The sequence below is a fragment of the Pipistrellus kuhlii genome, unplaced genomic scaffold (genome assembly GCF_014108245.1).
Source record: "Pipistrellus kuhlii isolate mPipKuh1 unplaced genomic scaffold, mPipKuh1.p scaffold_m20_p_5, whole genome shotgun sequence".
In the NCBI taxonomy this organism is placed as follows: Eukaryota; Metazoa; Chordata; class Mammalia; order Chiroptera; family Vespertilionidae; genus Pipistrellus; species Pipistrellus kuhlii.
In genome coordinates this window covers 50,780,579-50,806,661 of record NW_023425551.1, presented here as the reverse complement: position 1 = coordinate 50,806,661, position 26,083 = coordinate 50,780,579, and the positions used below count along the sequence as shown (strand labels likewise).

The 26,083-nt window shown below is 35.7% G+C and overlaps 1 protein-coding gene across 7 annotated transcripts in view; it reads right to left on the bottom strand.

Annotated features, from left to right (window-relative positions):
• LOC118705044 (pleckstrin homology domain interacting protein) overlaps positions 1-26,083 on the bottom strand; it is a 136,140-nt gene that overhangs the window by 38,865 nt on the left and 71,192 nt on the right. For 6 of the 7 annotated variants that reach the window (XM_045572939.1, XM_036413210.2, XM_036413212.2 and 3 more), the window contains 6 exons: positions 21,464-21,601; positions 20,600-20,783; positions 15,714-15,831; positions 8,539-8,679; positions 6,657-6,733; positions 3,542-3,773 (listed from right to left, as the gene is read on the bottom strand). In XM_045572939.1, coding sequence (XP_045428895.1) covers positions 3,542-3,773; positions 6,657-6,733; positions 8,539-8,679; positions 15,714-15,831; positions 20,600-20,783; positions 21,464-21,601 — 890 coding nt within the window. The remainder of the gene's footprint in view (positions 1-3,541; positions 3,774-6,656; positions 6,734-8,538; positions 8,680-15,713; positions 15,832-20,599; positions 20,784-21,463; positions 21,602-26,083) is intronic. The other variant, XM_036413211.2, reaches the window with a different exon arrangement.

Sequence of the window (26,083 nt, the reverse complement as noted above, 5' to 3'; positions counted from 1 at the left end):
TTAATATTGTAAAAGCATTCATTTGTAAACTGTGTTTTAAATAACTAATAAAGGTATTTACATAAATAAAAGGAATCATTGTACAACAATATATATTCTTTGGGTATTAAAAAGCTATTCTGGAAAGATGGCAGTAGTGGCAGTAGAGTATTCAATCTCTCAAAATCACTGCGCATATACACAAAAAAACAACACAAAATACTAGATAATCTAAAATCTACAGAAAACATTTACAACAAAACTAAGTGATAAGACATTCCCATAAACATCCAAGTATATGTTCTCTGTAGTCTCCCTTTCTCTCAAAGTTCGATCAGTTTTGTATAAACTTTCCAAAGTAAAGCATATTTGATGGTTTGTTTTTTAAATCCTAGTTATAATGTGTCCATAACAACTAAGATATTCTCATATGGGCTAACTCAGGTAAGACACAGAAGTCTATCGATATTTACTACATCAGAGTTAGATACACAAAGTTTTATCAGTTTTATATATTGAGGTTTTAAGTTAAAGTATATTTTTAAAAAGGTGTCCTTTGACTTAATAAAGAGAAAAACAAGTACAAAAAAAAATCTAAAAATTATTAATCCAGCCTCAGTATGGACTCTCAATTATACTACCCAAGTATTTTTTCCCGTAAGGAAAATTCTGTTGATTGGGATAGCTAACCCTCTTACATACAGCCAGATAAATTGGGCATTACAAAGGAATAACTATATTTATAACTGTAAGACTCTGGCATGGCCAAGAATCATTTTGACAATAAACCTTCTTCACCAATAATTCTTAAAACACCTATAATTTTTGGTTAAAGTAGATTTCTGTCACTTAGTATTTAAAACCACTCAGGGAGTAAAATGGACTGAATATGCCTCAAAATTTCTAGCCTAATGATGAGATTTGTTTTAAATTTTGGAAATATGGGCATTTAATTTCTTTTCTATCCATAGAAATTCTTCCTAGTCCCAACTCAAATCTTACTTCTAAAAGTCTTATCTAAAACTCTAAAGTGAGATATAAGGTTTTTGATTTATTATCTTTAAACATTATCTGGCAACTAAACATATGGTATTTCTTCTATTTTTACCTTAGGGGATTAAAGCAACTTGTTAGTCACACATTATTTTAGCATAAGTATTAACTATGTCTTAGATATCTTTTTATCCACTGTATTGCTTTATAAATAAGCACACAATAAAAATGTATTGGTCTGGTTTTCAGAGCCCGTAAAACCATAAGGGATATATGTCAGATACCATCTGAGATTTCTTTACTTTCTCTTTGGAGAATTCTATTTTCTTATAAGCATTCTCTGTAACTAACTTACTGATTTTCTTGCTTAATTAGTTGAAACAGAATTAGTCACATGGAAAATATTTTAATAGAAGCAATAATACCATTGCTTAATGATCTTTTATTTTCCAGCACTACAACTCTATGCATAAAAAGGGAAATACTTCTTGAGATAGCAAGAAGACTACAGAATAAGGACAATTCTACCCACTGTTGTGTCTACTAGTAGGCTAGCACCGAAGCATGTGAACAAAATCCAGATGAAAGGAAATATCCTATAATATCCTAGACTTACTATATTTTATTTTACTTAAAATATTTTTATTGATTTCAGAGAGGAAGGGAGAGGGAGAGAGAAACATTAATGATGAGAATTGATTGGCTGCCTCTGCACACCCCCACACTGGGGATTGAGTCTGCAACTTGGGCATGTGCCCTTGAACAGAATTGAACCCGGAACCTTTTAGTCCGCAGGCTGATGCTCTATCCACTGAGCCAAACCAGCTATGGTGTAATCTTACTATATTTTAAATCTGTCCCACATAATAGATCCTGTTAGAATACTACTGGTATAAGCAAAACAGTTAAATTAAAATATACCAAACAGTAATAGTGGATACAAATGCAGCATTGTATGAAGGAGCCCAAGGTATCAGTTTGTAGATGATTATCAATCAAAGGAGACCACAAAGTACAAAAGAATTATGTTCTCACAGTGCAAAACTCAAAGTTGCATCAGAATTGTTTTGAGCTTAGAGAAAAAAAAAATGTTAACCTTATTGGTGAGATACATGGCTAAATAAGGTTTCTTTAACCAATCTACTTCACAAAATAAAGGGTCCATATACATTTATCACCACTGACAAGAGACAAGACGAAAACTGATCAAAAGCATGGTAATCTCTTTGGTAAATCTTTCCCAGACAAAAGAAAAGGAAATGACAAAAAAAAAAAAAATATAGTAGACAGTGGAATACAAATTAAAGTAATTCATAACTATAAAGCTGAAATAAACAAGAGCTCAATAGATACATCCTATATAATAAAAGGTTAATATAATATGCAAATCAACCGAACAGCAAAGTGACCAGTTGCTATGATGCACACTGACCACCAGCTGGTTTGGCTCAGTGAATAGAGCATCAGCCTGTGGACTGAAGGGTTCCAGGTTCAATTCCAGTAATAAGTGATGATAAACGAGATGCTCACTCAATGCAGGAGCTGCCCCCTGGTGATCAATGTGCTCCCACAGGGGCAGAAGCTGAATCACAGCTGGCAAACTCAGCAGTGGTGGAGGAAGCCTCTCCTGCCTCCGGGCCAGCACTAGGATGTCTGACTGCCACGGTAGCCTAAGCTGTCAGTCAGTCATCTCCCAAGGGCTCCCGGACTGCGAGAGGGCACAAGCTGGGCTGAGAACCAACCCCCAAAGTACACGAATTTTGTGCACCGGGCCTCTAGTATAAAATAAACACTTCATACTATAAAAACTGGTAAAAGCTTATTATAGCAGTAGTATCCTACTTTATATTTATATTAGAGGCCCAGACCAATGGGTTACCGCAGCCTGCCCTATGTCCTCTTGCTATGGGGACCCTTCGGGGAATGTTAAACTGCCAGTTTTGTTTGGCCCTAACTCCACGGGCCAGACAAATTTTGCCATTCTTATTCCAGGTGATGTTCTCCCTATGCTTTCTGTTTATTTTCAGCAATAAAAATAAGGGTTGTTAAAAGGTAATGGCAATTAAAAGACTAATAAACTGTATATTTTGAAGCATTTTTAAAAACATACATAAACAAATAAAACCCACGGGACTGTCAAGAAAAATCTGCTCATGTTATAGACTGAATGTTCAATATTTAGAAAATAATTAATTTACAGGAAACACTCTCATAGGTAAGCATTTAAATCTGAATAAATGAAATATATTTTGGTATACAGTTAAGTGCTCACTGTTGTAAACAGGTTCTCTGACTTACGAAGTCAAAATGACATATAATAAAACCAATTTATAAGAGCTAATTAATATAAACAAGAGTTAAGTTCCTACAGCATCTTATATTACATCAAATGCATATTGAAAGAAAAATTATTCAAGGACCAGCTGTATTCTGTTTTACTACTGTGTATTTCTAAATTTTTTCTATTACTCTTTGCTGATACATCTCAATAATGTTAATGTTCATAAATTGCACTTTTAAAATGTGTGCTTTATTTTCATAGAAAATATTAGTTTATATGTAAATTAACCTTTTGTTTTCTTTCTTTGGGATTCTTTTTCTTTGGTGATATTGGTCCATCTTTTTCTTCATGTATTTTTTTCCTTTCCTTTTTAATCTGCTTTTGTTTCTGTTTTTCATATTCTTCTTCGTCATCTGAACTGCTTTCTGCTTTCTTGGTTTTATGCTTAGGAATTTTCTTTGGTGGCTGCAAATTAATTCCTGCATCTGCTGTCCAGTCAGAATAATCACTGGAGTAGTCACTAGAAAAGAAAAAAAAAGTTAATTAAAGCACACACACAGACAAAATACATGTTGACTTTTATAAAAATCCAACAAAAAAAAGGATTATAATAAAGAGAAATGACAAAATAGTACATATTAATGAACAAAAAATGTTTCTTTAACTTTCAACTCATTATCTTCTAAACAGTTTCTTAAAATTCTATAGGCTTAACTTACTTAAGTATCTAAAAAAATATATATGATGAATAAGGCCACAGCTTTTTGTTCTTGTTGTTAATCCTCACTTAAAGATATTTTTCCATTGAGTTTTAGGGAGAGTGGAAGACAGAGGGAAAGACAGAGACACACAATTGATTGGTTGCCTCCTGTGTGAGTGCGGGTCAGGAAGGAGTCTGTAACCTAGGTATGTGCCCTTGACCAGAATCAAACCTGCGACCCATTGGTCCATAGTCCGACACTTTATCCACTGAGCCAAACTGGCTAGGACAAGGCCACAGCTTTAATTGAAACAATGAATTTAAGTGCCTTCTGTGATTTTAGCCAAATTAATTTATGAGTGTTCCATACGTTCAAAATATCATGGGGCGTGCAAAAACAAGAAGCAGAATCATCTTCCTCAATTCTAGTAACAGTAGAAAGATAGCTCTGGACAGCACAGGAGGTATCAACACTGAGGAGGAGGTACAGAGATTACTTTTTTGAGAGATGAGAGCTCTTGCCAGGGGGATCATGTTGAGCACTGATGCCCTCATGGCAAGATCAGAAGTATTCTTGCTCAGTGAAAATAAATGTGATTATAAATTATACTGAACATTTACATATATCTTAGATATATCTTATACTTCAAAGCATACCATGATTCAAAAAACTTCAACCCTTACCCTATTATTTTATCTATCACTACCAATCATATTTGCCATTTCTTTTCAGTTTTCCTTTAACAGACTTAAAAGTTATGCTTAATTGGTCGAAACCGGTTTGGCTCAGTGGATAGAGTGTCGGTTTGCAGACTAAAAGGTCTCAGATTTGATTCCAGTCAAGGGCATGTACCTTGGTTGAGGGCACATCCCCAGTAGGGGCTGTGCAATAGGCAGCTGATCGATGATTCTCTCTCATCAATGTTTCTAACTCTCTATCCCTCTCTCTTCCTCTCTGTAAAAAAAATCAATAAAATATATATTTTTTTAAAAAGAAACATAAAAAAATATATGCTTAATTGATTTTGTTGGAAAATAAAGAATCCAGTTATCTTTTGTTTCAATTTTAATATATGAGGACATAACTTGATTTTATACAGTTTTACAAATATAAATGCCCAAAATCTAAGTTATACTATGTTAAAATCAATTACTTACCCAAATTTAGTGATATATGACCTCACTCTTCTACAAATATTCCTGGTAAATCTTGAAAGGACAGATTTTTTCTGTAATTTTATTCCACTCCCACCATCTCTCTTACCCCTGGACCAATGTCCTTTATAGATAGGTATTTACCTAAACCTCATCAAGAATTAACACTACAGATAAAATTTAAATAACTGGCTTTCTAGTATGACTTCAGATTTCATTTTAAAATTAAAAATTATCCTAGAGAACCTAAAAATTTTCAGACATTATACTAGATGCATGGGAATACATCTGTAGTGTAAACATCTATACAAGAATAGACTGTTCTCAACTTACAAGCATTTATTTACACTTGCTCCAGCCACAGTCCCTGCAAACAGCACCTGCCAAATACTGACAGATGCTACTACATGGAGCACTCAGCTCTTATGGAAAAATCTTCTGCTGCCAGCATAGACCTAACTATAAAACCGAGAGCCCATGTTCTTTATAAAATTGCCCACAAGAAAAAATTTGTTTCACAGCCCTGTTTCAAATGCAGGAAACTACCAGATATAACCATGAGCACTTGCATATCATATCTGTTGTGGACATAGGAAAGCCCTTGATTCTAACAATGACATAAGGAATTCTTATAGCTTTCACTCTTATGGTTTCTCTGACAATTGTTTATTATAAGATACTGCTGCTAAGGAATAAGTGTGAGGAGCTAAACAAAATTATCATCTCCAGAGGATACACTCCTTCTTGCTACTAAGTTCTTACAAAGTCAGCCAAGAATATCAGCCCTGTAATAATGTGGAATACTACTGTAAGAAGTTGAAGGAATCCTCATTTACATGACCAAATGGGGTGGTGAAAACAGGAAAAACTTAATCTCACTACTGGAAAAAAATTATTATTATTTTTTAATATATTTTATTGATTTTGTACAGAGAGGAAGGGAGAGAGATAGAGAGCTAGAAACATCAATGAGAGTGAGTCATCGATCAGCTGCCTCTTTCACACCCCTACTGGGGATATGCCCGCAACCAAGGTACATGCCCTTCACTGGAATCGAACCCGGGTCCCTTCAATCCCCAAGCCGACACTCTATCCATTGAGCCAAACTGGTCTCGGCTGGAAAAAAATTATTAATAGTATTCAACAAATTCCTATATATAAGATAGTTAATTCTATAAGATCTCATTAATAGATGAGATCTTATAGAATTAAGATCTATAATTTAGATCTTAATAATTTAATGCTTATATATTTTCATAATTTAATGCTTATATATTTCTCAAAACCCATAATGAAACTAATTTGTGGTTCAGTGTTAAAATAGTAACATTCAATAATAAAATATCACCTAGAAAGATAAAGCATCTTTGTAGATCTAGCTGCAATAACCAAAATTTTATGCTAGTAGAGAAAACATGTCAAAAAGAAAATCTAAATTTTAGATGACTACAAAATATCTCTGAAAGAGCAACTTTGAAATCAAAGAATCTTCAGCTTTCTACAGTTTATATTAATTACATTTGGAGAAATAAAAATTCATTAAATTACCTAGAACTGCCATCACTGTGCCATGCTCTCTCCTCTTCTTCAGAGGTTCCACCACTAACAGCAACAACTTCACCTTCCTGTGATATATGGAATATATATTTTATTGTGTAATTTTAGAAAATAACATTCTATGATTATAGAAAATATCAGTATTATCCAATATTAACAATCAAAGCAGAATATTTAAATAAAAATCTGATATATATTAGTTGCAAATATAGGCCTTTTTTATACAAAATTAAATGTATTTAACAATTATTAAATATATCCAACTTATTAAATGTATCCAAGCATATATTTATTTTAATATTTGATTTAAAGCAATCTCTTGGATAAATAACATGCATGGAAGGCAAAAGTAGGTTCATAAGTAAAACATATTAATAAATAATATAAGAATAAACAGTTCTTCATGTACTCACAACTATAAACCAACTTTTGCCTCCCACCCCATATTTTATTTGTTGTTTTTAGAAGACTTATCACTTCTCTTCTAGATTGGATATCAAATTCCACAGGTGACAAAGCAAATCATTTTTACCTCTTTTGCCTTTGTTACAATTTAACCTTTTTTTTAAAAGATGATTTTAGAAGCCTAAAATTATAAACTTTTATGTATTATAATTATTATAAAAATGGCTTTATTATACAAAAAGAATATTCCTGACTAATATTATTTTGTTCAAATGGTACAGCATTAAAAACTACCCAAGCACATTGTTTCTCTTTAATCTTTATTTAATATAACTGAAAAATCTAAACACATGATCTGATTATTCCTACCCTTAGTATATTATATTACTTCTTTAAGGAGGAAGAAGATATATTGCTATTGATAAATACAAAGTAGCCACTATATGGAAGTATAAAATATTGAACCAAAATCAGCATTTTCCTCCATTAACAATATATTGTGCCTAAGGTGATACTCTGTTCTTAATGTACTCCTCTAGAAATTTAATTGCTCTAAAAGAACAGTAGAGCACAAATTAGTTTGAACATAAAGAATTAGCAAATTTTTCTTATGTAACAAATGCACCTGAAAATACGTAAGATTCTAGTAAGCTGAATCATAATTAAAATGTTTTCTAGAATATAATGCTAAATGACATAAGTCAACCAGAAAAAGCTAAGAACCATATTATCTCACTCATATGTGAGATATAAAACTGAAACTCGTGAACCAAAACGATGTTTGGTTGCTAGAGGAAAGAGAATAGGGGGAGAAGGGGGGCCTAATATACAGTGACAGGAGAAGATTTGACTCTGGGTGGTGGGCACACGGTGCAATATACAGACTTTATAGTATAAAAACCTACACTTGAAACCTGTATTATCATGCCAATACATTTAATTAAAAATGAATTACCAAAAAATATTTTCTAGTAACTTAATATTTAAAAAATACTATAAACCTTTAAAAAATACAGAAACATTTTATAAGACAAATAATAACTTGCTGATAAACATTTTATGTTTTGTATGCATATCAAATTGTCATGTGTCAAGTTTACGTAAATAGTAAATGTGGTCTCTTTACCAGATTAGACATATCATTTTTACCTGGCCATACTAAGATGTAAGCCACCAGCTACTAACTTTTAAATTATGGGTATAATACTGTCAATTTGAGTTAATATTGCCCTATGCATATAAAATATACTCAGAAAATTCCCATATGTTGTACATCTGAGATTATGCATAAATGTGCCAAGCCTGGAACATACATAGCAGGTATTCAGTAAATGGAAGCTATCACCATAATTATAAGGCTCATGTCTGAGCTACATCTATAAATTTTACCAATCAATGTGAAGAATGAAAGTCAGTTTTTCAAAAAAGTAAAAATGAAAACAAATCTATGCATGTGATAAGATCTTACATCTGAAGAGCTAGTGCCATTTTCTATCTCTTCTGAAGGTCTGGGAATCTCTTCCAATGCAGATCTGGTACAATAACTATGTTGATTTGCCTGCTGCTTTTTGGATTCTCCAAGATCCACAAAATGCTCATGGGCATGATTCTGGGGGAAAAGTAAATTAAGTTTATTTACAGAATGCTTAAAAGATAACTTTTTACTTTAAAAGTAAAATTTTAAAAAAATATATTTTATTAATTTTTTACAGAGAGGAAGGAAGGGATAGGGATAGAGAGTTAGAAACATTGATCAGCTGCCTCCTGCACAACCCCTACTGGGGATGTGCCCGCAATCAGAATTGGACCTGGGACACCCTTGAGTCTGAAGGCTGATGCTCTGTCTACTGAGCAAACCAGTTAGGGCAAAAGTTATATTTCTTAATTATAAAAAATCCATGCATATTGATATTACATAAACTAGATTAGACTACCTGTTCAAATACTTTATTATATCAAGTAAAATTACAAGTTTGTGTATTTGAAATTCACTTGCTAACTGATGTTATCAAAACCTTGCTTTTTATTAATATGGATTTAAGTATTCATAATAAACTAAGCCTAACATTGAATTCTCCCATACCCACACACAGCCAAACCTATAAAACAAATGAGAAAGAGGACCACAGACTGTGAGGCATATTGATAGATGCAAACTAGAAACCAAAAAGGTGATCACAAAATTACCCTGTCACTATGAGACTCGAGTACCAGGTGGCTCGCTCTCTTTCTTCTAAATACAGATAAATGTGGAAAAAGTTCTGCAGCAGATGAAAACACAAGTCATAAAAAAAATATTTTTTTTTTTATAAAGTCCAACATGGTGAGAGAAATAAAACTCAATACCCTAAGCATTTAAACCTGCCCTGGTCAGTGTTGTGCAGTGGTTAGAGCATTGGCCTGCACACCAAGGAATCATTGGTTAGATTCTTGATAAAAAACGCATATATGGGTTGCAGGTTTGCTCCCTGCCCTCGGTCGGGGCAAGTGTGCAACCAGTTGATTTGTCTTTCTTATGTCTATGTTTCTCTCTTCCCCCTCCCTCCCTTTCACACTCTGAAAAGCAATAGAAAAAAATATCTTCAGGTGAGGTCTAAAAAGAACAAAATAACTACACTTAAAAAAAACCAAACTCTTAAGAATATAAAAATAAAGGAAATATAATAGATTATTTTCAAAAAGATACTGACATCAGACTTACATCACACAATAAATCATACAATAAGAAAAAAGGTACCCTGGAAAATAACTTGGAACCTATATTACATTCATATTTTTTTTCCCCTTATTAAACTTTCTGGTCAAGTTTTCATTAAAATATATCAATTTAAAAACTAACTTAAAACTGTCACACACACGAAAATGAATGGTCCACAAAAATATTTCCTTACCCAAAAGATTTTATTATGCAACATTATCATTAACCAGTCTTTTATATTAAATGTAAATGGCAATTGAGAAAACCAGTTTTGAGATGTTCTCCCACCAATGATTAACATGGGGTGGCAGGTATTAGGAATAATAGTCTCCTGAGCTTTCTGGGCAGACTTGATGATTTGGATAACTCTACTAGCCTTCTTATCCATGGCTTGTATTACTGACTAGAGACCCAGTGCATGAAATTTGTGCACAGGGGGAATTTCCCCTCAGCCCGACCTGTACCTTCTCCAATCCAGGAGCCCTCAGGGGATGTCCAACTGCCAGTTTAGGCCTGATCCCTGCAAGATCAGGCCTAAACTGGCAGTTGTGTGCCTTGGGGGAGGGAGGCCTTTCTCATTCCCTGGTATGCCTGCTCCCATACCTAGAGCTGTCAGCTCCTGTCCCGAATTTGCAGGCAACAGGTGTGATTGTGCAGACAACGGGTGTACTTATACAGGCAAGATAGGGGTCTGGCTTGTCCTCAGTGAGAAAGGGGGGCATTCCACCCAGAATGCGAGCCCGTCTGGGTCGGACCAGGCAGATGAATGGACAGATGGCTGGAGAAAGCCACTGCAGTTTCCCTGTGGTGTGAGGGTAGCCTGTGGTCTCCACTGTGGTAGGGCTGGGTCTGTGTGGTTGGAGGAGGCTTTGAGGTTGTGTGCTTGGGAGGATCAACCGGCGTCCCAGGGCCGCCCTGTGTGTCTGTGGTGGTGGGATCCCATGTTGTTTACCCGGTGGCCCGTACAGGTCTGGTACCTTACCGACATCCACTCTATATTGTCACGCCCAGGCCCTTCCTTCGTGTTGGGTCCACACCCTCTCAATTTGTGTATGCGACTCCTCCCTGGGGGTCACAGCTGATGCACACACCCCACGGTTGATGTCTGCCAACCACACCCCTAGAACTGGCCTTTTCCCATGCAAGTGTCACCCTTTGACACCCCCAACCTTGGGGGAGGACGACACATTGGTGGTGTCCCCGGGCAGAGTGCTCTCAGATGGGGTGCAGTGTCGCAGGGGTGTTTGTCGGGTGTGTGCACCCAGGAGAAAAAGGGGACTCTGGTGTAGGGCGGAGGACGCAGCTTCACTTCCCTGGCCCAGCGCCATGAGCCTCAAGCAAGTCTCCCTGCTGCGCATGCAGCCTGTTGAATAATCATGACATTAAAGCATTCCAGACAAATTTGCATATTATCTCTCTCTATATATGCATGCGTGCGTGTGTGTGTGTGTGTGTGTGTGTGTGTATAATCTCCACAATTTTCCATCTCATGTCACAAACAGCAAAACTGCCCAGAGAAGAATAGTCAAAGAAACTCTCAACACACATAGGTTCTCCAGGAATTATATAAACAATTTCACGAATTTGGGACCATCTTCTAACTTCTTCCAGGAAAACAACTAATCTTCTTTAGCTCAGCAAACTTGCAAGCAGCATCAGATGTGATAATCCAACAGGAACGTAGCCAACACTGATTTGGCCTGGATGGCTCAGGATAATCATCTGAACTGCCCGCCTGCTTCCATTGGTGTATTATTTTTGCTGTCACCAGCCATGTTACCACCACAAGTATCTTTGACACACATTCTTAACATTGAAGCCTGCACTGTTCCCAGGAAGAGCTTTGCTCAAAACTTCATGGTGCACTACAACAGTCTTTATTACGGTTTAAAAAGTGACTGGAGCAAAGATGCCCACCACGATGGGTTTAAGAACACTAGCTCTTGCCTCACATGGGACAGTATCTCTACCACCAGATTTGTGGATATCCTGGATGGCTAAGTGTGAGGGCTTGCCAGATGGATGAGTTGACAGAAGGATGCAATCCAGAGCTTCAAGAGCCTTGTTCCAATGACACTGCCATCTTATTAGGTAATTTTAAATAGCTTGAATCAACCGCCTTACTATTAGCCCTTGGCTCCACTATGCTATCACCATTCTAACCAGAAAATGGTGTAGGAGTTTTGTAGCCAATTTTCTTAATGTAGATGATGATTCTGTAACTATTTTCTTGTCGCTATTATAGTTATACAATATGTCAGTGGAATCCATTTTATTAACACTTCATGTTCATTTTAAGGTGATTCTCTTTTTCTTCCCAGAAACTTTCAAAATGTTTAATGTGCTTAGTTGAGGTTTTAAATATTTTGGTTTTACATTAATTTTTCCTGATTTACCTTATTGGCATATTAGCCAGAGGTAAGTTCTAGGAAATTCTAGTTCATTATTTTTTAAAAACTCTTTCCCCCTCTATGTATTTTCTCGTTTCAAGATTCTGACTTTTATTAAATAACTTAAGGCCCAGTGCATGAAATTTGTGCATGAGGTAGAAGGGGGGAGGGGGTGTCCCGCAGCCCAGCCTGCACCCTCTCCAATCTGGGACCCCTTGGGGAATGCCTAACTGCCAGTTTAGGCCCTGCGGGATCGGACCTAAACCGGCAGTCAGACATTCCTCTCACAATCCCGGACTGCTGGCTCCTAACCACTTGCCTACCTGCCTCCCTGCCTCTAACCACTCTGCTTGCCAGCCTGATAGCCCCTTAACTGCTCCCCTGCCAGCCTGATTGATGTGTAACTGTTCCTCTGCTCATCAACCCCAACTGCCCTCCCCTGCTGCCCTGATAGCCCCAACTGCCTTCTCCTGGGGTGGGGCTGAGGGGACTGGGGGATTCCGCTGGATGAGGAGGGGCTGAGAGGACTGGGCACCGCCATTTTGTGGCTGTGCGCATCACCATCTCGTGAGGGCATTACATATTCCCCCTTTATTAGTTGTGGTTGCTGCCATCTTGTGATGGTGAATTACATATTCCCTCTTTATTAGATAGGATACTTATATTACTATTTCTAATCTCACAAACTCTACCTATACATAAATACATATTTGTTTTTATATTTCCCTATTCTCTCCATAATTTTATCCTTTGTTGATAAATTCTGGGGGAGTACTTGACTTTTTAGCTTACCAACTTATTTTTTAGTGCTTTAATATTCTTTTATTCAACCCATCCACTGAGTTCGCAATTTCAGTAACAATATGCTTAATCTAGTAGGAACTTCTTCAAAACAGCTTGTTATATCAAGTTTTCAATAGCCCCTCCTATCTTTATGAGAATTCTATGCTGTTTTGAAGATGTTATGTGCATTTCATTACTTTCCCTAAGTAAGTCATATAACTTCCACAGCATGTGGCTCCCTGCCCCCTATCATGCTTTGGATGTACTGTGTTAGGTAAGTATTGTTGTCTGGGGAGAGAGAGATAAAAACCCAAAATCTAGGTCTTGCTTTGTACTCCACAAAAGGACTCTGGATTTGTATAAGGAGGATGTATACCTTCAATATAAAAATATCTGCAATATGACACTGCAATCTGAATTCAACCATTCATATTCCTTAATCCACCACTATACTCTATTTACTTCCCAACAACGAGCCTTGTCACTAAAACTCTTTCCTGTACTTCAGTTCTATTCTTGTTGGGGCAGCTACTAGTTATAGCCAATAGAAATAAAAGACGTTCATACACTACAAGGACACAAGATTCTCCGCACAGATTCTCTCTAGGAATAATGCATGATTTAGTAAATTTTTAAAAATTTGAGAAATATGTAAAATTATTAAAAAAAACTATTCAAACTATAATATAATCTCATAAATTTTGAGTAATCCATTAAGAACATAATGTACCCTGCTACTTTCACTTAAATATATTTACCTATTCAATTCCACTCCATTAAAAATTGCTATTTGTTCTATTTTGTAAAAGCTTTATTTACAATTCTATATTTTTTAGGATAAATTTCAAGTCAAAAAACAAAAATGTTTTTAATGCATAAGTAAATAATGCAGTGTAAGGGAAAACTGTTTGTTGACCAACATCTATCTGTTCTCCCTTCTTGAAGAAAAAAATTTAAAATTTTATCTGACGAAAGTTTGAGACTAAATTTTGCCCAACAGGCTATCTGGCACAATGCTGCAAAGGAACTTCAGAGAACCTTTCTCAGGAGGGAATATGTGACATTTGCACCTTCTTCACTGACTTGATTCTCCATCCTATACTCTTAAATGAGGATGCTGATAGCTTTAGTCATGAGATCAAATTCATACACAAAAGGGTCAGAAAAATTAAAGAAATTCAGTTCTTAACAATGAGGGCATACCAAGCCTGAACCACATACTGAGACTTTTACATCAGAGAGAAATATATTTCCACTATAATTTTGGCACCAAACCTACTGCCAAAAATCAGCTTCATAACTACTTTCTAAGCAGTTTTATATTAATTTATACTTCCCATCTGCACAGTTAGTATTCCCTACTATTAAATATATTTTTATTGATTTCAGAGAGAAAGGAAGAGGGACTGAGAGAAACATCAATGAGAGGGAATCATTGATTGGCTGCCTCCTGCATGTCCAACACTAGGGTTTGAGCCTGCAACCCAGGAATGTGCCCTAACTAGAAATGGAATTGTGATCTCCTGATTCAAACAACCACTGAGCAGTAGCCACTATTATTAGAATAAAAAAACACTGCAACTCTAAAATAAAATAGGGTATCTCGTTACTTGTACATCTGTGATCAATGTCATAATTATAATGTGCACAATATTATTATGTGTACACTCAAACATTTCTCCATTGGAAAAAAGAGATTATATTATAAATATTATTGTTCTACTTGCCTTTTTCACTTAACAATAAAGTTCTAGAAAAGTAGACTAATTCAGGTTTATGAAACTCAAATAAGAAGAGGAAGAAGCATAAAGCTAGGTTAAGAAACCAGTTTTTTCCCCATATAGCTTTCCTCAATTTCAGATTCTAAAGCTTTAAAGCTTACAAGCTAATCTATTTTTTTAAAAAAACTTAAGAATGGATAACTGTGATACCTTGACACTCAAGGAGGCAAGTATGTACCTCTTCCAGATTGTTGCTTGACCAACTGTAAAACACTAGTTCCAATTTTTTGAGATTAGGGAGAGAAAACTACAGGTCAAACTAGTAGAGATAATTTACCTCTTTTAATGGAGGAAATAAGAACCATTATTTACAACAGCGTAACTGACTTCATTGTCTTCAATAACAAATCAGCGCAACACAGTAAAAATCAAACAAATGACAACTCCACAACCAAACAGGACCAATACAAAACCACAAAACTGTTTCACAGTATGCAACCAATGGCAGAGCTTAAAAACAAACAGACAGACAGACAGACAAAACGAACTAGCCTTAGCCGGTTTTGCTCAATGGATAGTGCATCAACCTGTGGACTGAAGGGTTCTAGATTCGATTCTGGTCAGGGGCACAAACCCAGGTTGTGGGTTTAATCCCCAGTAGGGGGCTTGCAGGAGGCATCCGATCAATGATTCCTTCTCATCACTGTTTCAATCTCTCTCTGTCCTTCTCCCTTCCTCTCTGAAATCAACAAAAATACATTAAAAAAAAATCTTGCTTAGGCTTCTGGTATAATTTATGAGGTTTAATGGGTATATAAAAATTGTCATTTGGAGAAAAGGTATGCTACAAGGCAAGAAATGTACACTTGATCTTATCCAAAAGGCCGAGAGATGATAGAAGGCAAAAAATGCAAAATAAAGTATTTTAAATGGTAAATATAATAGATAATACAAAGAGGAAATCAAGAAATAACTACATAATTTTACTTCATTAAGCATCCTATATAAAAAGTTAAGCAAATATTACACATCAAAAGTAATTACTGTTTACCTTTGAGACAGTGGGTGTTTTATTCTCTTTTGGAGCAGTGAAGTGTTTTCTTTTCTCTTCTGATCTATATGTCTTTATTTCTTCTTCTCCCTTTGCAGTTCTCCATTCTTCTTGCCTACTGAAAGAAAATTAAAAGCCACATGTTCATCTTGAACTTTTACAACTAATTTCTCACCTAAAGAGGTATTAGGTGTCAGAGAAGAAATGCTACTCTTAATGTTTTCTTTCCAGATAGAGGCATATGATAAGTATTCCTGAGCTTATATTCATAGATTATGTGCTCTGGACATTTGACATTAGGTGACTGAAACATGGGAAAGATCGACTACTTGAACTTGAAACTACTGGTTCTGCTATGTTTGTTGTTAAATCAAGTATTAGGTTCTGGGAACATGATTATATTCCTGAGGTAACTGCTCTATAGAGTTAGAAATTGAATTTATGTTGGAAATATTACATCAGCATAGAGCTTATGCTGTGATAATCTTGTGTGCCATATAAATAGCTAAAATTCTAAAATAAAAATAGAATAAAAAGGCACACAGAACCTTCAGGCTGAACGAACATAACCCAAAGCCATGAAAGAACTACATTCTTTCCAGTGAAAAGTCAGTCAGCCTTTATCCACTGAAAAACTTCAACTCTATCCAGAATTCAGGTGAAATTGTAAAACAGAAACGCTGAGTAACATTAATTGTAAATTACAATGTCATGAAACCTGAACTCACAAGGACAAAATCAAAATTTTGACTTTTACATTAATTCTTTACAATTTTCAAGTTTTTGAACTATAATTTTTTTCCTGAATATTTCACAGCTGTGAGTTAGCATTCAAATTTGGAACAGTTCTATAAAGTTAATTTTGTTTTTACTAGAGTACCTTAATGTCATTTTAACTGCAAAATCTCTTTTGCTGCTGGTCATAATTCTCAGTGGAAAATTAGTTAATTTAAATCTTATGAAAATATTAGCCTTGATTTTTTTCTTAGTTCCTAGAAATTTGTTTTTTAAATTAAAATTTTTATTGAGGTAACTGTAAATTCACATACAATCCTATCTAATAAAAGAGTAATATGCAAATTGACCGTCACTCCAAAACACTCCAAGATGGCCACAACAAGATAGCCTGCAGGGGAATGCAGTTGTGGGCAGTTAAGGGTGACCAGGCCAGCAGAGAAGGGCAGTAGGGGGGGAGACCCAGGCCTGCAGGGGAGGTAAGTTGGAGGGGGCCCAGGCTACAGTGAAGGGCAGTTGTGGGTGATCAGGCAAGCAGAGGAGGCAGTTAGGGGTGACCAGGCCAGCAGAAGTGGGCAATTGGGTGAGTCCAGGTCAGCAGGGGAGGTCAGTTGGAGGGTACCAGGCCTGCAGGGGAAGACAATTGAGTGTGTGTGTGTGTGTGTGTGTGTGTGTGTGTGGGGGGGGGTGTCGAGGAGGACCAGGCCTGCAAGGGAGAGCAGTTAGGGCAATCAGGCCAGCGAGGGAGCATTAGGCATTGATCAGGCTGGCAAGGGAGTGGTTAGGGAGTGATCAGGTTGGCAGGCAGAAGCAGTTAGGGGCAATCAGTCAAAGGAAGGCAAGCGGTTGGGAGACAGCAGTTCTGGATTATGAGAGAGATGTCCAACTGCCTGTTTAGGCCCGATCCCAATAGGAGAGTCGGGACATCCATCGAGGGTCCCAGATTGGAGAGTGTGCTGGCTGGGCTGAGGAATACACACACCCCAGCCTGTGCAGGAATTTCTCACACTGTGCCTCTAGTTTTATAAAATAGTAAGATTCCTTTATCTAGTATATCCCATGGTAGTATCTTATCAAACTATAGTATAATATCACAACCTGGATATTGACACTGATACAACCCATCAATATTCAGACCTCCCAAGTTTTACTTGTACTTGTGTATGTATGTGTTAGAATGTGATTACTTGTACCACGTGTGTAGGTTTATGTATCCGTCCCTCACCACAGATAAAGATAGGTATGATAATTAGAAGGGCACAAGAGATAACTTGTTGTGCCCTCCTAATTACCATACCCATCTTTATCTCCTCTTCCTCAGCCCTTCTTCCCTCCAACGTCTAGCCATCACTAGTATGTTCTCTATGTCTTTTTCTTATAGCAGAGTGGTATTCCATGAAGTGGATATATCACAGTTTGTTTAACTACACACTTATTAAAGAACATACCTGTGGTATTTCTAGGTTTTGGCTATGACAAAAAAAGCTACTATACAATGAGTGACCACGTTATTATGATCTCTGAACGCATAATAATCTGGCCACTCTATGTGTGTACATGTTAGAGGCCGGGCACACAAATTCGTGCATGCATGGGGTCGGGCCAGCCAGGCCAGGGGGAGAGGACATGGGAAGTTGGCCGGCCAGCCTGCCTGCTGGTCGAACTCCTGGTTGAGGGGACAATTTGCATATTAGCCTTTTATTATACAGGATATACACTGAGTGGCCAGATTATTATGCATTCAGAGATCATAATAATCTGGCCACTCAGTGTATATCATCAGTGTTCATGTTCTTTTGTGTGAACCTAAGTTTTAATTCCTTTGGTATATATCCCCAAAAGGATAATCACTGGGAACTGCATATTTAGGTTTTTAAGAAGGGGAGAAGTGAACTAATTCCTGGAAGAAAATAAACAGCTTAGCAATGTATATATTCTTCTCTGCATTTTAAAGAACTAAACCAGCTGCTTCTCCATGGGTAAAAATACTGAGAAGCTCAATGTTATCTGTTATTGAAATACAGTATTAGAAAGCACACTTTACGACAAGTAAAGCCACATTGTTCATACAAGATAAAGCCATAGCTGTATCAACTGTAAAAAGTAATAATCTGATTTCCTGTCTGTCTTATTCTTTCTTTTGCTTTCAATTACTTCATCCCCCCCAATCTAACGTTAGAATTAAAAAGTGGATAGGAATCCAACTAAAAATAAAGTGAAAGTTAATCTTTATAAAAGACATTTAGATACGTATATTTTCCATCAGTTATTGTTCAAATGTATACTTTAGGTGTAGATTTAATTGTACCCTAACACAAATTTGAAGTATTGAATATTATCCAATAAAAAAAGCATTTACTATATAAATATTCACATTCAAAAGTATTTAAGCATAGATGTTCCTCAACTTAAGATGGGGTTACATCCTGATACATTCATCATAAGTTGAAAATACGCATTTAATACACCTAAACTAATCAACATCAGAGCTTAAGTTAGCCTACCTTAAACATGCTCAGAAATAATTCCCTAAAAAATACTGGCAATATAGAGTATACTGTCATGGTCACATATCTGACAGGGAGCTGAAACTCACTTCCACTACCCAAACAGCATCATGAGCAAATATCATACCACATATCACTAGACAAGAAAAGATCAAAATTCAAAATTTGAAGTATGGTTTCTATTGAATGCAAATCCTTTTCACACCATCGTAAAGTAAAAAAATTCGTATGGTAGAGACTATCTCTAAATAACTACCCCATTTCCCCGAAAATAAGACAGTGTCTTATATTAATTTTTTCTCCCAAAGTTGTGCTCGGTCTTATTTTCGGGGAAACACGGTATTATCTTTTGAGTTTTTTAAGAAGTAGAAAATCTTGCCCTACCTATTTTGGCTCAGTGGATAGAGCACCAATTCCATTGAATTTTTTAAGAAGTAGAAAAGCTTGCCGTAGCTACCTATTTTGGCTCAGTGGATAGAGCATCAATTGCATTGAATGGAATTGAACCCAGGACCCTTCAATCCATAGGTAGGACTGAAGGGTCCTGGGTTCAATTCCATTCAATGGCACATGCTGGGGTTACGGCTCGATCCCCAGCAAGGGGCACTGTAGGAGGCAGCCGATCAATGATTCTCTCTCGTCATTGATGTTTCTATCTCTCCCTCCCCCTTCCTCTCTAAAATTAATGAGAAAAAAAAAAGAAACAGAAAAACCTAAAATCAAATTCACATTTAATCTTCACTTTTTTTTCTTTCCTAATTATAGTGTAGTATTAATAGTATATAGTGTGCTGGGTTCAGATGGACCACATTCATGAATTACTAAAGAATAAAAAAGAACTGGTTTTAAAGTTCCCTTATAGCGTGAGCCTCAAGAAAAAGATTATAGCAAATCAATACTTTTAAATTTATACATGTATAACATATTTAAATACAACAAAGAATCATTATAATAAACATTTATATAATGTATTATCAATAAATAATTTTCATTATGCTTGTGAATGATATGAATAACGAGTAAAATCCATTGAAAATTTTATTATAACAAATTTTTGGAGTATTTTAAGCTACAATTAAATAAGACAGCTTAAGATTCACCTTAAGACATCTTCCCTTCATATCCTTTACATATGAAGCAAACAATCTAATGGGGAAAACTGAACAATAAACTCATACATAGATACAGATTGTAAAAAATGTTTAAATAAAGATGATGATGAGAAAAAGAAAATAGGAAAGGGAGATGGGAACTAATTATGGTGAATCACAGAAGTCAAAGAAACTCTCCTTGAGAAGGCAGCATTTGAGCAAACACTTGAAAAAGAAGAATTAGTAATTCATATGGGGAGGTAGAATAAGAACACTCCAGAAAGAAGGCTAAGAACTGATACAAAAACGTTGAGGTAGGAGGGAATTTAATGTGTTTTAATCACTCTACTTTTCCAGCATCAACTCTCACCTGTACCATATGAAATATATCGACTCATCCTAGAAAAAAATGTATTGCATTTTTTATGATTATTTTAAAAAACTAGCTCTTCAAATAAATTTAAATTACAGTGCTGTAAAGGTACTTTTAAGACTGTAATTAAAAATAAATACAAACAACAGGGGGTACATCAGAATCCGCAACTTCACTTACCTGGCTACACCAGCTGAGAGCTCTGGTACCACCACCCTTCGACTCCAAGCGACAAGATCCCGCTCTGTGGCTATTTCACTCCGTGGTGCATTGCTGTGCATTTGTCGTACTCCTTCAATCTGTCCACTCCGCCTTAGCCCAACATTTGGAGGTGAATGAACCTCTGAGGTAGAGCTTATAGAACCTTAGTAAAAATATAGTAAGTTATATTTAAAGATACTTCTCCATTAGCTTATAATAGAAAAAAAAATCTACACTCACTTCCACATGAAACTTGTAGAATTATATTGTGACAAAAAATAAATTTGGAACTAAATCACAGGCAAAAGTTTAATAACAATAAAACATGGTTATTCAGTTTATTAGATATGTTAATAAATCATAAGTATTGACTGTTTATGATGTAAAATAATTATTTTAAAAATGCTCACCATGTATTTCGGGAGTAATGATATAAAAAGCAGAAACAGACAAACCCAAGGACATTTATGGTTCATAAATTTGCTTTAAATTTTCTCTTAAAGTTTAATAATATACAACAAAGTTATTAGTTGTTTTGAGAATGTGGCTCTTAATACATTTCATAAATTACTGAATACATTTATTTTTAAAGTTTTTCTAAGTTCTACATGATTATTATGGGGTATTTGGGAGAATAAATATATTAAAAATTCTACCTAGCGTTTAAAGCCTTACATTAGGAACATTAGATCAGTCATTAAATATTTTTTAAAAACATTATCATTTTGGCACCTAGTATTTCATTTTATAGATGTACAATAACTTGTTTAATGTTATCTCTACCATTAAAAATTTAGGCTGTTTTGGGTTTTTAACATTTCACTTACAAGCATCACATCTTACCTCTACTTAAACGGCTGGTATTACTGACTCCTGCTTCACCAGAACGCCTTAGGTCTTGCTCCTGTTGTAGTCTTTGAATCATACTGTCCAGTGGGCTGATCTCCTGATTCACTTGCTGACTTAAAACTTGATTCAGTCCTATGTAATAAGACACAAAATGCTAAGAATACTTTAGTCAATTATTCAAACCATTTCACTCATTACCTCCTTTGAGTACAGAAGTAAAAAAAAAAAAATTACAATTGGCTTGAGAAGATCTAAAATGATCAACAGTATATAATGGCAGTAAATAGAAACATGTCCCCATCAATCTTAATCTACTGAAAACTGAAATGATATCTGAGTGCTTATCATGATTAAGCCACTCATATAATCATCACAATAACTCAATTAGTTATGTATGACTAACTCTAATTTGCAAGTGAGAAAGCCAAAATAAATACTTAAAGCTATATAACAGGATTTCATCTTAGAGATCAGTTGTATTGCGATTTTTTTAAGGGAAATCTGATTACCTAATTTATATAAAAAATAAATCTTTACAGCTTAATTTTTCAACAAATTCTTTTTTTTAATATATTTTATTGATTTTTTACAGAGAGGAAGGGAAAGGGAGAGTTAGAAACATCGATGAGAAACATCGATCAGCTGCCTCTTGCACATCCCCTACTGGTGATGTGCCCAAAAACCAAGGTACATGCCCTTGACCAGAATCAAACCTAGGACCTTTCAGTCCGAAGGCTGACGCTCTATCCTGAGTCAAACTGGTTTTAGCTATTCAACAAATTCTTGAGTGTCTATTACGGGCTAGGAACTATGCCAAAGAACTGAGGATCCAGTGGTGAATAAGAAACATCAAGGTCCCTGACCTTCAGGGAGCAAACAATCTAATGAGGAAAACTGAACAATAAACTCATACATAGATACAGATTGTAAAAAATGTTTAAATAAAGATGATGATGAGAAAGAGAAAATAGGGGAGGGAGATGGGAACTAATTATGGTGAATCACAGAAGTCAAAGAAACTCTCATTGAGAAGGCAGCATTTGAGCAAACACTTGAAGAAGAAGAATTAGTAATCCATATGGGGAGGTAGAATAAGAACACTCCAGATAGAAGGCTAAGAGTTGATACAAAAACATTGAGGTAGGAGGGAATTTAATGTGTTTTAATCCACTCTCCTTTTCCAGCATCAACTCTCACCTGTACCACAGGAAACTACTTGACTCTTACTCTCATGGGATAAACATCTTTATGCTTTGACCATAATACTTTCGATTCAAATATACACGTGATTATCACTATCTTATCCTTTAAGCACCAACTAAAATGGTATTTCCATAACATTTTATCTGTGAAATCTTCCCAAACTATCCCTGAAAAAATTAGCAGTTATTCTCTCATTTAATCAAATATGTACATTTATATCTCAAGTGTTCAGCCAATACAGAAAGGAAATCCAAAAGAATGGGTTCCTCAAAAGCCTGGACTGAGTTATTTATCTTAATATTCTAATTCTAAATCTAGCACAAAGCTAGATATACAAATACTAGATGCTCAGTGAATGAAATTTGTACATGGAAGTGTGTGTCCCTCAGCCCAGCCTGCACCCTCTCCAACCTGGGACCCCCCTCAAGGGATGTCCAACTGCCCATTTAGGCCTGATCCAGCTCCCAATCCAGGACTGCTGGCTCTCAACTGCTTGTCTGCCTTCCTGATTGTCCCTAACTGCTTCTGCCTGCCAGCCTGATTGATGACTGTCTTCCCCTGCAGGTCTGGTCACCCCTAACTGTCCTCCCCAGCAGGCCTGGTCCCCCAACCCCTCACCCCCACCCAACTGCTCTCCCCTGCAGGCCTGCGACCCACCCCCAAATGCCCTTCCCTGCAGGCCCAGTCGCCCCCAACTTCCCTCCTCTGCCAGCTTGGTCACTCCTAACTGCCCTCCCCTGCTGGCCATCTTGTGGTGGCCATCTTGTGTCCACATGGGGGCAGCATATTAATTTGCATATTACTCTTTTATTAGATAGTATGTTCAATCCTGCTCAATGAATAAAATAATATTTAAGTGTCATGAAATCTAGAAATGCACTGACATGAGACTTGAGAAGGGAGCAATTAATATGAGGTGTGAAGGTATAGAAGAGAATATTTGATGAGATCAGACTTTTAACATGGGCTAAGAGAAGAAGACACAAAAGATATCCTTCAATAAAGAAGTATTAATGCCTGGCTGGTGTGACTCAGTGGTTGAGCACTGACCTATGAACCAGGAGGTCACCTTTCGATTCCCAGTCAAGGCACATACCCAGGCTGCAGGCTTTATCCCCACTAGGGGGATATGCAGGAGGCAAACAATCTATGATTTTCTCTCATCAATGATGTTTCCATTTCTCTCTCCCTTCCTCTCTGAAATGAGTGAAATAAATATATATATATATATATATATATATATATATGGATATATAGTATAAAAATAAATAAATAAATAAAAACAACCCTAACAGGTTTGACTCAGTGGATAGAGCGGACTGCAGGCTGAAGGGTCCCAGATACAATTCCAGTCAAGGACATGTACCTTGATTGTGGGTACATCCCCAGTAGGGGGTGTGAGAAGGTAGCTAACTGAAGTTTCTCTCTCATAGATATTTCTCTCTATCCCATCCCTGATTCTCTGTAAAAAAAAATCAACAAAATATATTTTTTTACAAAGTATAGTAACGAAGGTATAAATAAAGGGATACATATATTAAGCTTATAATGTTAAAAAATAGAATATTTAATATCAGTGGAATAAAATAATTTATTCAAGATCACATAGATAGAAAGTGGTAAAAGAAGAAAGGTAAATGTTAAAATGCCTATGGATGCTTCTTTCCTGGTATGATGTTAGCAAAACATCTCATATATAAATAATCATGAGTAATTTTACATAGCTCAAGTTTACAATTGAGGAAACACATTTAAAGTGTATTATTCATTGTAAATATAACAAAACTGCATTTGAGTCAGTTTATTATTACAATAGCCATCATCTATTTTTACCTAGCACTACAAATATTTTTTAAAATATATTTTATTGATTTTTTTTACAGAGAGGAAAGGAGAGGGACAGAGAGTTAGAAACATCAACTGTTTCCAACAGTTGCGGGATGTGCCCACAACCAAGGTACATGCCCTTGACCAGAATCGAACCCGGGACTCCCCAGTTTGCAGGCTGACGCTCTATCCACTGAGACAAACCGTTTTTGGCTACAAATATTTTTCAAAAATAAATATTATTATAGATCTAGATTTGCAAACAGAAATTTAGTTAGAAATAATGCTGAGTTACAAAAAAAAAGTATTACTGCCTGGCTGGCATGGCTCAGTGGCTGAGCATCGACCTATGAACCAGGAGGTCATGGTTCAATTCCAGAAGGGGCACATGTTTAGGTATGCCCACTGGAGGGTGTGCAGGAGGCAGCCAATCAATAATTCTCACTCATCAATGATGTTTCTCTCTCTCTTTCTCTCTCTCTCAAATCATATAAAAATAAATTTTAAAAGTATATAAAAAAATTCTTTTGTTCTATTTTTGTACTCTTTAATTCTTAATGAAAGAAACAATGTTAAACTTGAATTCTTGTTACCTAGAAACTTAAAAATTCTGTGACTCACTTTGAAGCCTCAATTATTGCTATGGGTTATCTTGTAAACAAAACTATTGATAACCAGTGTCTATTTTATTTTTAAAATCAAGTTTACTTTTTATTCCAAGGTCATCTTAATATGAAAGAAAGAACAATGAATTGGAAGTCAAGTTGAGTTTGAGTAGCCATAATTCCATATACTTAAACCTGGACAAAATAGAATGTTTTCATTTTCTAAACTTTTAAGATTGAGATACCATAGAGATAAGGATTAAATGACATTATTTATGAAAGCCCTTTATAAAAAGTTAATGAAGAAAAAAATAATCACACTAATTAGTAGCACTAATATTTTAATAAATGAATCATTTCCTCATTTCCTTATGCTTAAAATCCCAGCCATGCTGTATCTCTGAATTGAGACATTTTTATTTCAAATAATCCAGATACTTAGGTCTTCTGCACTGTACTACTCTCTACAAGTGGCAGCAGGGACTATTCCCTTCATTTTTCTCCACATCCTTCTTTCTAAGTGGGCATATACAGTTACAAGAGCAGCCTTTCCTATGTAATATGTTCATCTTCATGAAATTTCATGACCAATCCTTAAGAAAAAATAAGTGGGTTCTCTATAATGCAATGAAATAGTTTTTTTCTATGCTGCCTATAGATCTGTATTCATTACTTAAGTTACTTATATATTATATCCCATGTATGTCTTTTAAATATACTTGTCCATTATGCTAGAGTCAAGAACTTAAAATATCTCACAAACATTTTTCTACTCTAATATATAACAGAATGATTTATAAATTCAAACCTGGCTTTAACCTTCTTTATAAAGTCCATTATTTTCACTTCATAAATTAGTGTTGTTTCCTAACCAAAGGGTAGAAGAAGGTGTCTATAGACCTTTAAACTCTAATTCTGTAACTCATTTAACATTTACCTTCATTACATTACTAAAAGAGCTCTCAACACTTTTCATCCC